Raw genomic sequence first — 13,880 nt, forward strand, 5'->3', positions numbered from 1 at the left:
GTATTAGTTAAAGCATCTTGCATTTGGATTCAATTATTTCTACATGATAAATACATTCCTTCATACCTTTTTCATTTCATTTTCTAAATTTTCCTCCTCTTGACCTTCAGAAAGCTTTCGCCTTAAATCAGCTATTTCCCTCTCTGCAGATTCTCGATACTGTGCCCACTGTGTTCGCTCCTGCTCCAGCCTAACGTGGAACTGGTGCTCATAGTCACGAACTGTTTCTACAAAACATCACCAAATATTTCATGTCTAAGCAATCTGGAAAAAAAATATCTGCACACCAAAATTTTTAAAATAGTTATATAAGCACATATTTCTAATTTCTAGAAAGTTTTTATTTCAATTAAAATAACCAACATTTCTAGTTTTTAAAATTTTGCTGAAAGCTTTTAATCATCATCTTTTATCTTCATAATAAACCTGTGCCACATTATTTTACAGATGAGGAAAACTCAGGATAAGTTAAATATTCTGATCAATGTTCCACTAAAAGAAGCAGAGCTAGAATTCAAACTCCAAAACCTATGTTTTTAGACATGCTATAACTCCTTAGAGAAACATAACAAGTCACCCCAATCAACTACCTCAAAGTTAAAGAAAAGAGATATATTTCTAGAATATTTTACTATAAACAAGATTCTAAATTGAGGCAAATTTTATACAGTCTTAATTTTTAAACATAATATGAGAAACATTGCTGGCTGTCGATTAATTTCCACTCCTTCCTAACAACACTGAAATTTCATTAGTCAATGGTCCAATTTGAAATTTTGATTTTCCAGTTGTCTTTGTAGTTAGGAGTAACCACACACACCTCAAAGTGTAAGAAAAGGGTATATGCTGGATATTTCTAGAAAGCTGTTGCTTTTCTGAGGCAAACTGACGATGGAGCAGTTGTTTTTCAACCATGAGGCAAAATGAAGTTGAAAACCACATACTTAAGGATGAAGGAACAGAAAGACTAAGGAGTCTCAGACACCAGTGACATCATGGAACCACTGTAACCAGCCCTAGATAAGCTCTCTGGACTTTTTGTTCTGTCAGAAAAAAGTGAACTCCTATTTGGGTAAGTCACTATAGTCAGGATTGTTACATGAAGTTGAGAGTAATCCCTAGATGACATCCATAAACCCAGAAATACGACTAGTCTTATGTGCCTTAATAAAGATCACTAAAGCAAAATTACACAAAACTTACAGAGAGGGGCCCACAGGAGAGGAGTGGCCCACAGGAGAGGAGTGGTCATCATTATTTCACATATACAATCCTACCTAAAATAATTCCAGGAAGCCAAAGATTCGGGGAGACAACTTCATTTTCATTTCATTTCATCTTCTCAGAAATGCAGGAAGTAATTTAGTAGAAGTGCCAATGGCAGAGAGAGACTAAATGACTATCTTTTCTTTAGATCAAGGGTCACAAGCTGATGGCACCAAAAGTTTATTCTAACACATTCTATCTTACAGACTGCAGTGGGGATTTCACATAAAAATCCAAATTTTTCTTGAAACTGTGAAAGATTTGGCAACACTGAACTTGATGGGTAATAATAAGCAGGAACCATTAAGTGTAAATAGTAACCTTTTACTGTTTACTATTTACAGATCACCCAGTTCAGCACACTCCCTATGCCTATGCAGCTTTATTCATTGACATTACTAACCTAATTTCTACAGAAAAACTATTTTGAAGCCCTGCTTTTAACCTTATAATGAATTAGTTAATTTAATGCATTTTCTCTATAACACCCTCATAATTCTCCATTATCAAGTTTGTTAAAACATAGATGACATACCAATTTATGTCACTGACTTCTATTTTGAAAGATGGCAATACAGAGACACAGATGAAATGCAGGATATATTTTTAAGACCCTCTGAAAAATGCTCTCAATCATCAGAATCAGTTATCTCACAAAATCATAAAGGAGATCTTATTTTCTTTGTCTTTACCTTTCATCACAGCCTGAAGTGAAGCAACTTCTTCTCTCCACTGTCTTTTCACTTCATCTATAGCTTCTTGTTTAGTATTCTCAGACACTGTGGCAATGGCCTTAATATTCTCCATCTCTGCTTGGGCTTCCCACAGCTGTGTCCGAAGGTGTCCTAAATCATCTTGTGCAGCTTGCAACACTGCATTTTGCCTCTTCAGATCCTCTGGGGAAAAAGCAAACAATTTTCCATTAATAAGGGTTTTGCTTTTTTTATAACAGGCTGAAAATCCAATGAAGAAATAAAACATTAATTCTACAATGTTAACATTCTAATGAAAGAAATTAAGCATTAAATTTTAAATTAACTAGAAAATGTAATCATTTTAATAAAGGTAAGATTTAAGGTATGTGGGTATCACAAATCAATTCATTATTAACTATATAACCACATAGTGATTATAACCATATAGTAATTAATTAAGATTATAGTTTAAGAGCTAAATTTAGGCTCTTTCACATACTAGTTAAATGAACTTGGTCTTCTTAACCTTTCTGGGCCTCACTTTCCATTTCTATAAAATGGAGATTAAAAATAACCATGTCACAAGGCTGTTTTAATGATGAAACAATTAGATGAAAATGCTTATAAAGACAGTACCTTACACAACATAAATACAAAAGGAATGTTAATAAAACAACAGTATATAATAGTTATTAGATTCAGATATTTTTAAGTTAGGATTAATTTCTCAGCACTCCTTTATCATCTCTTAACTATTAAGTTTATCTGATGAGCTTTCTATATGATTTAAGCCTAGCTAGAATATATGGAAACTGACTTCCATAAAAAATGGACCTACCAACACTATACAGCCATTCCTCAGTATCCACAGGAGACTGGTTCCAGGACCCCTGCAAATACCAATGTCCACACAAGCTCAAGTCCCTTATACATGAAAATGTAGTCTTTGCACATAATCTATGCACATCCTCCCATATACTTAAAATCATCTGTAGATGACTTTTAATACCTAATATAATGAAAATACTACGTAAATAGTTGTTACACTGGATTGTTTAGGAATAATGATCAGAAAAGGTTTGTACATATTCAGTACAAATGCAACCATCATAGATGTAATTATGTAGTTTTCATCCACTACTGACTGAATCTGCAGATAAAGAACCTATAGATACTATGGGCTAACAATATAGGAGTATGTCTGTTTTCCCAATAGCCACTATTGGAAATAGCCTTTACCAATAGCCACTGTTTTCCATTTTAAAAAAATGTAGTGGAGGGCCTCCCCGGTGGCGCAGCGGTTGAGCGCTGGGTTGCGAAGCTGCCCGCGGTGCCGTTTCAATCGCCGGCTGCTCCCCGGCCACCGGAGGAGGGTCCCACATGGTGCGCAGACCTCTCCTGCCGCCCGCTGCTCCCCTCAGCAGTGTCCTTCGGTCCTTCTGCCTGCTCTGCTCCCTGCTCTGGCTCTGGTGAATTCTCTCACCCTCCCGCGCTTCTGACTGTACCCAGTGCATGTACAGTCAAACAAACAAACAAACAAATACATAAATAAATAAAACATGCCTCTCTAAAAAAAAAATCTTTAATAAAAAAATAAATAAATTTAAAAATGTAGTGAATTACCCTCTTCTTGATCCTATTCTTTCTTGTACATTTGTAGATAGTTTAAAAGGCCCAAGGGAAGGAGGAATAAGATTTTAAAATAAAATTAGAATTGTCCTATATGTATAGATAAAGGTGAGTTTCTTTATAACACTGTGTCATCCCACCTATAAACACATTATCTCATTCTGTTTATAAAGTATGTCCTTAAAAACTATTTTTTTGTGGGGTTTTTTTTTTTAAGATTTTTTTTTTTTTAATACAAGAGCTGGGGTACAGGCCAGAGGCACGGGAGGGTGAGAGGCTTCACCAAAGACAGAGCAGGGAGAACAGGCAAACGACCCAAGTCCACTGCTGAGGGCAGCAAGCAGCAGGCGCGACAGGAGTGGTCTGCCACACCATGTGGGAATCTCCCTTGCCGGCCAGGAATCGAACCTGTGCTGCAGAGGCTGGACAGCTTCACAGCACTGTGCTCAACCCGCTGTGCCACCGAAGAGTCCCCTTAAATACAGTTTTATAAATTTCCTCTACAAAGGTTTCTTAGACTGACTTTACTTTAGAAGTGACTAAGCATTCTGATTTCTTTTTATTTGCTTGCTTCAGAATATCTTTTTCTTCTATTACTTTTCTAATTAGTAGTACAGAGACAAACATTACTGAATCTTCAATATTGATCTTCATTCCAACAATGTTCAATTTTCTTTTTAGTTCTAATAGTGCAGATTCTCTTGCTTCCTCTATGTAGGAAAATTTCCTTAGGTTAAGGCAAGTCCTTCTCAATACCTAGTTTGCTGAGAACTAGTAAGAATTCATGTTATTAACAGGAATTGAAGGTCCTTTCTGAGTTTCCTCATTTGTTAATAGTGAGTGGCATCAATAGATGTTCTAATGTTAAACTATCCTGGCATCTCTAGTACGGATTTTTATGGTATATACTATTTTTTAATACTCTATAGAACCAAAACTTAGAGATTTTATACTCTATGATCATAAATGAGAAGTGTGTATTGGTGTACTAGTATTAATACTTCTTGTTTGAGTATCCAATTACACTAACCCTTTTTATCTAGTGTCTGACAATTTAAAAAAGAAAGTAACAAATATTAAAGATTTAACAAAATATTTTTATAAAACATAAGCCTGTGCAAAACTTTTGTAAACAAGAATATTTTCTAAAACCCCAAGATTTTTGAAGATATTTAATTTGCATAGAAGAAATGGGATGTAGGCAAGAGGTGCCAGGATAAGAGGATTCACCAGAGACAGAGTAGGGAACAGAACAGGCAGATCTACTGAAATACATCGATACGGGGAGCAGCAGGCAAAATAGGAGAGGTCTGCTGCGCCATGTGGGGATCAAAATCAAGCTACCGTGGTGGTAGTGCTGAGACAACCAGTAGTCACCAGCAGGTCCTGTAAATACAAATTCTATTGACTTGGGCCTCCCTGGTGGCACAGGAGTTAAAGACAGCACTATCAAGTTATCCCCAACCACTGCAGCACTAGGTTTGATCCCCGCCCACCAGCCTGGCCAGGGAACAACCCACATGGTGCAGCAGACCTCTCCCGTCTGCCCGCTGCTCCCCTCAGCAGTGTTTTTCAGTTAGTCTGCCTGTTCTGCTCCCCACTGTCTCTGGTGTATCCCTTCACCACCACTGCCACTCTCCCACCAACTCTCCCCTCCCCCCCTTACATCCCAGTAATTGTATGCATACATAATAAATAAATTTTAAAAAAGAATTCTATTGACTTGGCAAATTTTATGATTATTAGTTTATTCAGGGTTTCTGTGAGACAATCTTGGTAATTCATATATCCTGAGAAACTACTTTTATCTAAAATTTCAAAATTTTTGGCAGACATACATAGTATTATGCTTTTATAGCTCTACTCTAGCTGTAATCATATCTTTTTATTTTCTACTAGTTTTATCCAAAAGTATACTTTTAACTTTATAGCTGACTGCTTTGCTTTTTCTATTTCACTAATTTCTATTATTTTCTTTCATTTACTTTCTTTGGATTCACTTTTTCCAACTTCTGGAGATGAACAGAGATCATCTCAAACTATTGTTTAAGCTACATTTCACACTTATCTTCATGTGTTCTTAATGTTTTGCACTCTCTGATTTTGTCTTTAACTCATAATAGGAATGCATTCCTAATTTCCAAACTTTCAAAATTTTTATATTGTTAAAATCTTTCTGATTGCATTTGGTAAGAAAATACAGTAAGTAGCTTTATTTTCTAAATATACTGAGTCTTCCTTTGAGTTGAACATAGGCATTAAAGTGTTCCACATAAATAAAACATTTCTATATTCTTGGGTACAGAATTCCTAGGTCAAGCTTTTAAAAATTCTGTGGCTCTAAGCTATTATATCTTCACCTATTATTGGTATAGCAATTGATATAATGTGATATCACTCATGCACATTTATCAATTTCTCCTTGTAATCCACATATCTTTTATTTTATATGACATGTGAAGACTATTTTAGCAGCCACATACCTGCTCATGATTATACTTCCTTAGTAGATTGCTTCTTTCATTTTGAAATGGCCTTCTATATCCCTTCAATGCTTTTTATCTTAAATCCTAATCTTGATGTTATTGCATTTGTCTTTCTTCTTTTAACAAAATTAAGTGAACTAGGAAAATTTTTATTTTGTTTCTTATTGTGAGGTTTATCCATTTCTATGATTGGTACTGTTTCTTATATCCTATACATTCCCTCTATGTTTACTTTTCTTCTATCTTTACTGGCCTTATAGTGGATTTATATAGGCAGCATACGCAATTAGTTTTTGTAAGCCTGGAATGTCTTTTTGTTCTTGCTCAAATAATTTAGCTGCATATAAAATCTTAGGTTGATAATTTGAGAATCTTATTTCATGTCTCATAGCATTTATTTTCCTTATGTATTATCCCCTGCCAGCATTGTTTCTTTGCTCTGGTAACTTTCAATACTTTCTTAATATGCTATAATTTAAGACGTGTCAAAGTATGGATACACTATTATTTACCTTGCCTGCTACTCAATATTTACACCAAGGACTTTTAACACTTAAAAAAAAAAATCAATTATTCCCCCAAATATTTTCTACTACTGCCTCCATTCTCTTCTCTTGGAAATCTTTTTAAGATGCGAGTTGGAGGTTCTCAATTCATCCTGGATGTCAACTGTTCTTTGATATTTTTTCCTCTCTGTCTCATTCTAAAAGAGAATTCCTCATCTACAGTTTAAACCATCTGTTAACCTTTTTGTTTTGTTTCCAATATTTCTAATGGTTTAAATTTTTTTAATACAGTCTTGTTTTAAATTTTGTTTAACATACTCTTATTCTATTTTCCATATCTAAGTACAAGCTTATACCATCTGAGCCACAAATTTCTTTCTAAGCCTAACTTTTAACTATTGAAATTCTGATTATTTAGCATCTGAGATTTATATAAATTATGACCATGTATAAAGTCTTTTTGAACACCACTAGAAAATTTCATTCTCTTCTGGTGATTAACTTAAATTCTATGTATACTATTTTTCGTCAAATTAAGAACTCTATGGCCTTTTGTTTGCTGGCTCATGTAATAGGCATTTACTGATTGCCCACAACTGAGGCTTTCCAAAATAAAAACAATGCTTCAGTGTCAAGCTTTGTACAGAAGTTGTTTAAAGGAAAAAACTAAATCAGAAAATATTTTTCCAAGTTGAACACAAAAGCAACAAAAGTTTCAAAATATTTATAACATTCCAGTTGATTTAGCTGGAAAAGGATATCAGAATAGGTTCCAAGGTTCCAAAAAGACAGTAAGAGAAGTGAAAAAGTAACAGTCTCTATTACCATTTCTTATTATTATTTGCAGTTATATTTCAGTTATTCTCCATAAACAAGAGCATAAATACCAGTATTTGGATTTCTGGGGTTACCTTGACCTAATTTGCTGAAAAGATAAAACAGAATGCTAAGTACATCAAACCCATGGCTTATGCTGTTACTACTTGTGACAAACATAAAAGGTTAGGTTTACACATCATAGTTGACACAATGTAAGTTTCTGCATTAGAGGAAATCTTCAAATTTGATTTTTATTATGATATAGGCAAACATCCCGACAAACTAACTCAACATGAAAGATTTACACACTACGCACTTTTTAAGAGACGACATTGAAATTCTCAAAAAGAAGTGTCACATTATTTCTTTTGAAATTTCTGCAAAAGTTACCTCAATTACTCTCTATGATAAGCTTAAGTTCATTAAGAACTTCAGATGGTAAAGATATAAATAATACACATACAGATGATGTATCTAGATGTACTCATAGCAATTTTAACATACCAAGTATGCCTTTTAGATGAATTCACATTACAAGCTGTTTAGATCAGAGATAGGGAACTGTAATTGATAAAATATTTCAAAAACGAAAGATTTGTGGTCATATTCACATTTCAAAGTTTTACAGGAAAGTCAATTCCATAATTTCAAATAAAATTAAGAAAATCCTAACAGTTTTATTTGGATACAGAGAAAACAAATAAATATGGACAAATTTTTGACAAGGTTAACTTGAATTTACTAAAAATAAGACAAGATTGAAATAAAGTTATAGAGTGATGCTCAAACTACAGAATTATCAGGAGGAAAGATGGGAGAAAAAAAAGGATGTCACTAGCTAGTATAATAGTGAGTATGAATTGGCCATTAGAAAATACAACCAGACCTCCTCAATACACATTAAAAATATTACAAGTCTTCTTGACAAGAAAGCATTATTGCACAGAGTTTAAGGTGGTATCAATTCAAGGTTAAAACAAATTTTAAAAGGGAGAGGCTAACAAATTCAAATGAACATACTGAAGAACTAGACAGAATTTATTTCTCATGACATTTAACATATATTCAAGCGATGATACTATACTTACTATACTGTACTTTCTTCAAGACAGAAACCAGGGGCCTCCCTGGTGGCACAGAGGTTAAAGTCCCAGTGCTATCAAGCTATCACCAGCCACTGCAGCATGAGTTGGATCCCTGGCCAGGGAGCTAACCCACATGGCACAGCAGACCACTCCCTTCTTAACCACTGCTCCCCTCAGCATTATATTTCAGTAGATCTGCCTGTTCTACTCCCCACTCTATCTCTGGTGAATCCTCTCACCCTTTGCACATCTGGCCTACACCCCAGTTCTTGATGCATTAAAAAAAAAAAAAAAAAAAAAGACAGAAACCATATCTCATTCATCCCAACCTCCAGTTACTTGCAAAATACTACCATACCTAAACAGGAAGACCAGTTTTCCCATCTCCTTATCAATCTATGAAGAAACAAACTGAAAGAGGAAACAGTCCTCCTGTTTGTGGGAACCGCATTCCGCACTACAATCAGAGCTCTATTCTATAAAGCCTAAGAACCTTCCATCCTCTAGAACAATGGCTTTCAAATTTCTTCTACCACAATTCTCAGTAAGAAATGTATTTTATATGACATTTATATGAAATTTATTTTCTTTGCTCATATGCATACATGTAAATGAAACAAAAAAAATTGTGTAACTATACTTACTTAACCTTACTAAGTACAATGTGCTGTTATTTTCCATTTTATTCTTTTTTATAAATTGCTAGTCACAATCCACTCAATTTTGTTACCCATCAATGGATAACCTATACAGGGTAATCTATAATCTGAATAACACAATTCCTGGGCAGTGGTCTTCAAAGTGGGATTCTTCTGGGATCCCACCTATCCTCTGGGGGGTATGCAAAGATTTTTTTCTAAGTGATTCATAGGCACATATTGTTTTAAAGGAATCAATATCTAGAAATTCAACTTTCATAAATATTCTCTCATAAAACAGAGGGGTACTTAAATATTCTCCTATTTCATAATCACCCCTTCCTGTTGAACAAAAAGACTTTTCACCTACCCTGAATTTCAAATACCAGTGTTTTAATAAATTGTTAACAACTAGTTAACAAATCTTTTAGCAGGTCAGACAGGTCTTGCTTTCTACAAGACTGAAGCTAAACTTGAGTTGTCACTAGTAGAATAAAAATATTTTTAAAGCTAGAGCACTGTGGGACTCAATTTACAATTTAACAATCACAATTAAAAAAACTTCTATTTCCACCCAGTTATTTATGACATCAAGGGTTTACAGCACCTATAGCTATTTTTTAAAAAACTAAAACTGTCTTTTTCATAAAATAAATAATACTCATCCACAGATAAATAACTTTTGGGGGAATAATATTTAATGTATCGCATATGAACTGCATTTCAAATCATTGTATTTGTTAATGTTTTTTAATTTGTAAAATATTTATGGTGTAATCAATTATGTACTTTGAGTCAGTGTAATTATAGCTTAATACAGAATATTTACATGCATATTTTTGTTACAGAGAATTCTAATTAAATTTTTTAAATGGCTTTAAAACACAAAATATTACTTTAGGCCAGTGGTTCTCAAAGAGTGGTCCCTGACCAACAGCATTAGTTTCACCTGTTCATCTGCTAGAAATGAAAATTCTAGGATCCCACAGATCTAGTGAATTGGAGAAATTCTACATGTGAAGCCCCGCCATCTTTGTTTTAACAAACCCTACAGGTAAAATTCTAATGCATATTCAAGTCTATATTCTAAAAATAATACTTTTTAGGGCCTCCCCAGTGGCGCAGCAGGTTGAGCACAGTGTTGTGAAGCTGTCTACAGCCTCTGCAGCACGAGTTTAATTCCTGGCCAGCCAGGGAGATACCCACATGGCACAGCAGACCTCTCCTGTCTCGCCCGCTGCTCCCCTCAGTAGTATATTTCGGTCCATCTGCTTGTTCTTCTCCCCGCGCTGTCTCTGGTGAATCCTCTCACCCTCCCATGCCTCTGAGTTGTACCCTAGTTCTTACATAAAAATAAAAAAATTTTTTTTAAATGTTAAAAAAACACTTTTTAGAATAAAATTCTGAGGGAAATGAAAAAGAACCCCACACAAAGACAACAAAAATGTAAACTTTCTATTAAAGAGCTTATTCATTTTTTAATGAAATAGATGGTGATTGATTTCACTGTATATGTTTCAAAACATTAAGTTTTCATTTAAATTGTCAATATTGACAACATGATATAATTTACATCTTTCACAGCTTTTTAAATTTAAAATAAAAAAATTTTTTTTTTCTAAAGATTTATTTATTTACTTTATACAAGCACTGGGCACAGTCAGAAGCGCGGGAGGGTAAGAGGATTCACCAGAGACAGAGCGGGGAGCAGAACAGGCAGACTGTCGAAGTACACTGCTGAGGGGAGCAGTGGGCGCGGCAGGAAAGGTCTGCAGGCCATGTGGGACCCTCGCCAGCAGCCAGGTATCAAACCGGCGCTGCGGAGGCTGCGGGCAGCTTCACGGCCCAGCGCTCAACCGCTGCGCCACCGGGGTAGCCCTAAAATAAAAAATTTAAATGTCAACATGTGAGGGGTATAAATATTTTATGAATATATAAACTTAAAAAATTTGGTGATGGTTTGCAGCCGTGGTTCTCAACCGTGGTCTCTAGCAATATCGCATTTACAAGTCTACTAGAAATGCAAATTCTCAGACCTCATACCAACAAACTAACAAGCTCTTCAGGAGACTTATCCATGTTAAAGGTTGAGAACCACAGTCTAAACTACAGCAATGATTCTCAAATTCAGTGTGCATCTGAACTACCCAAAGAGCTTCTTAGAACACCAACTGGCAGACACTAATCCCAGAGTTTCAATTCAGTAAGTCTAAGGTAGAAGCCAAAAATTTGCATTTCTAACATTTAAATTTAAATGACATTAAATTTCCCAGATGCCTGTGATGTTGATACTGCTATTCCATAATCAGGCTTTCAGAAACTCTGGTCTAGAGAGCTGTGAAAACCATAATCATATATTTCTAAGTCAATATCCAAAATGTAAGCCCTTTCTCTTATTCCTTAGATTAGATCTTCCATAATAATGTTCTCATGGATTTCCCTTACATACTTTCCTTTTTTTTTTTTATACAAGAGGTCAGGTTCTATGAGTTAAAGAACCACATGAATCTTTCTCTGCTGTAAACCCAGCACCCAGACACAATGTCTGCCTCATAGAAGGTATTAAACATTTGTTGATAAATAACTGAACATTTATTGGACAAATTCCATGAATTGTTAGTTTTAATATAATGTGGCTAAAGCTATTATTATTAGAATGCAAAGTCCTGATTTGTCCAGGGCTATCTTTCAAGTGCGAAGATCACTGAAAGTCCTATGTCACAGGAAATATGCAGCCTACTATAATAAATATCATTCCTAAGGTCAAAAGCAAGGAAAAATCTGAATAATACATTTTTTTCAACTTACTTTTCAAGTGCATTTATAACCCCAGCTCCAAAGTTTTTATTATAAATGTAAGTACCATTAAAATCAAGGTTAATTCAAACGATAAAATTAACATTGTATAACCAAGAAACATCACATTTCAAGATAGTGTCAGAATAGGGGTGGGGAGACTTATGAACTTACCCTCTTTAGCCAAATATAACTCCTTAAATTTTGCTCTCTTTTGATTAAATTCTTGTTCAAGCTGCTGCTGTGCACGTAAATATTCTGCATTAATTTTTTCCAATTCTGCTACCCGTTGCTGAAGAGAAACTGGAAAAAAAAATACTAGTTAACAAATAACTCTTATTTATGAACTATTACAACAAACTGGTATTCCAAGTGCACTTTTCTATAAATAAAAAACAAGCAGTCAAGCTTCATCCAGGATACAATATGATCTAGAAAATTCTAATTTAAAAAAATACACAAACTGAATTAATTATAGAAAGTGAAACAGCATATATACAGAATCATACAAGGTAAATTTCTCAAAAGAGAACACTGACTGTTTTTATGTATAGCTGACAGAATGGCAATCCATTCTGAAATTATTAAATATTGGTTTATTTGGGTTATATACCTCACATATGAACCCACTGCCAATCCTGCTAGCTCCTGTTTCTCTCAAGTGTTATAAGCAAAAGCAAATGAATTCCCTAATTAGGATAGTCATTCCAGTCTGAACTACTCTTCCATTTTCAAGATGATCCATTATTATTATTCTGAAACCAATCAAAAACCCTTTCATATAGGAAGAACACAAAAGTGTATGTTCTGTATGAATTCTCAATTACCTTTTTTTAAAATATTTATTTATTTATTTATACAAGTACTGGGTACAGTCAGAAGTGGGGGAGGGCGAGAGAATTCACCAGAGCCAGAGTGGGGAGCAGAACAGGCAGACTGACGAAATACACTGCTGAGGGGAGCAGCGGGCACCACAGGAGAGGTCTGCTCGCCATGTGGGACCCTCGCTGGTGGCCAGGGATCAAACCTGCGCTGCAGAGGCTGCGGGCAGCTTCGCAGCCCAGCGCTCAACCACTGTGCCACTGAGTTTTTCAATTAATGTCAATTGTGATGTGGCAGGGACTGGGGCACATTGCTATTTTAGGGACTGTATAATTTAGCCACAACTAATTAAATAAAGACCTATCCTAACGAAATCCGGAGATTTTTCAAGTTCAAGCAAGGGTGGGAAATCCAGGGTTCAAAACCTGGACCTCCTCCTTTAGCCCAACAGCAACCCAGTTACAAAATGGCCCTAATTTTTTTGGCCCTAATTCCTCCAGGGATACCTATCAGTACTAACATCACTGCCTGATTACCTAGGCCAGTAGAGGTCCCAGTTCCTTACTACAAGCTATGCCCAGATGATGATTTGTCAACAATTTTAACCATAATCTGAGACTATCTCTGAAAACCCTCTCCTACCCCAAACATATTCATTACTCAATTTAAATGAGAGCTGATTTTATAGGACACAGAAAAAAGACTGGGAAAATGCACCAATGATTTATCTATGAGTAACAGAATTGGGTCATTTATACCTTCCATATGATTTTCAAAGTTCTCTACAACTCCTTGATAATAAGGAATTAATTAAGACCAGTTTTGAATGCATCTATTTGACAGACCTGGGGCAGTTACTGTCTGCTGCCAAAGTATCCACTACAGGTGCAAGAAAAAGTTGTCTTCAGGGGGCCTCCCCTGGTGGCACAGCGGTTTAGCGCTGGGCTGCGAGGCTGCCCGCAGCCTCTGCAGCACCGGTTCAATTCCTGGCTGCTGGCGAGGGTCCCACATGGCATACAGACCTCTCCTGCCGCGCCCGCTGCTCCCCTCAGCAGTGTTCTTCAGTCCGTCTGCCTGTTCTATTTCCCGCTCTGGCTCGGTGAATTCTCTCACCCTCCTTTGCTTCTGACTATACCCG

At 35.6% G+C, this 13,880-nt stretch overlaps 1 protein-coding gene across 2 annotated transcripts in view; it reads right to left on the bottom strand.

The window, feature by feature from the left end:
* RABEP1 (rabaptin, RAB GTPase binding effector protein 1) overlaps positions 1-13,880 on the bottom strand; it is an 89,474-nt gene that overhangs the window by 40,075 nt on the left and 35,519 nt on the right. Inside the window, exons 1-3 of one of the 2 annotated variants that reach the window (XM_037493437.2) lie at positions 2,800-3,070; positions 1,959-2,162; positions 67-227 (exon numbers count right to left, since the gene is read on the bottom strand). In XM_037493437.2, coding sequence (XP_037349334.1) covers positions 67-227; positions 1,959-2,162; positions 2,800-2,950 — 516 coding nt within the window. In that variant the 5' untranslated portion in view covers positions 2,951-3,070. Of the gene's footprint in view, positions 1-66; positions 228-1,958; positions 2,163-2,799; positions 3,071-12,094; positions 12,224-13,880 lie in introns of those variants that run through there. The other variant, XM_037493436.2, reaches the window with a different exon arrangement.

This window comes from Talpa occidentalis, unplaced genomic scaffold, assembly GCF_014898055.3.
Source record: "Talpa occidentalis isolate TD23 unplaced genomic scaffold, MPIMG_talOcc4v2.1 talOcc4.7, whole genome shotgun sequence".
Lineage (NCBI taxonomy): Eukaryota > Metazoa > Chordata > Mammalia > Eulipotyphla > Talpidae > Talpa > Talpa occidentalis.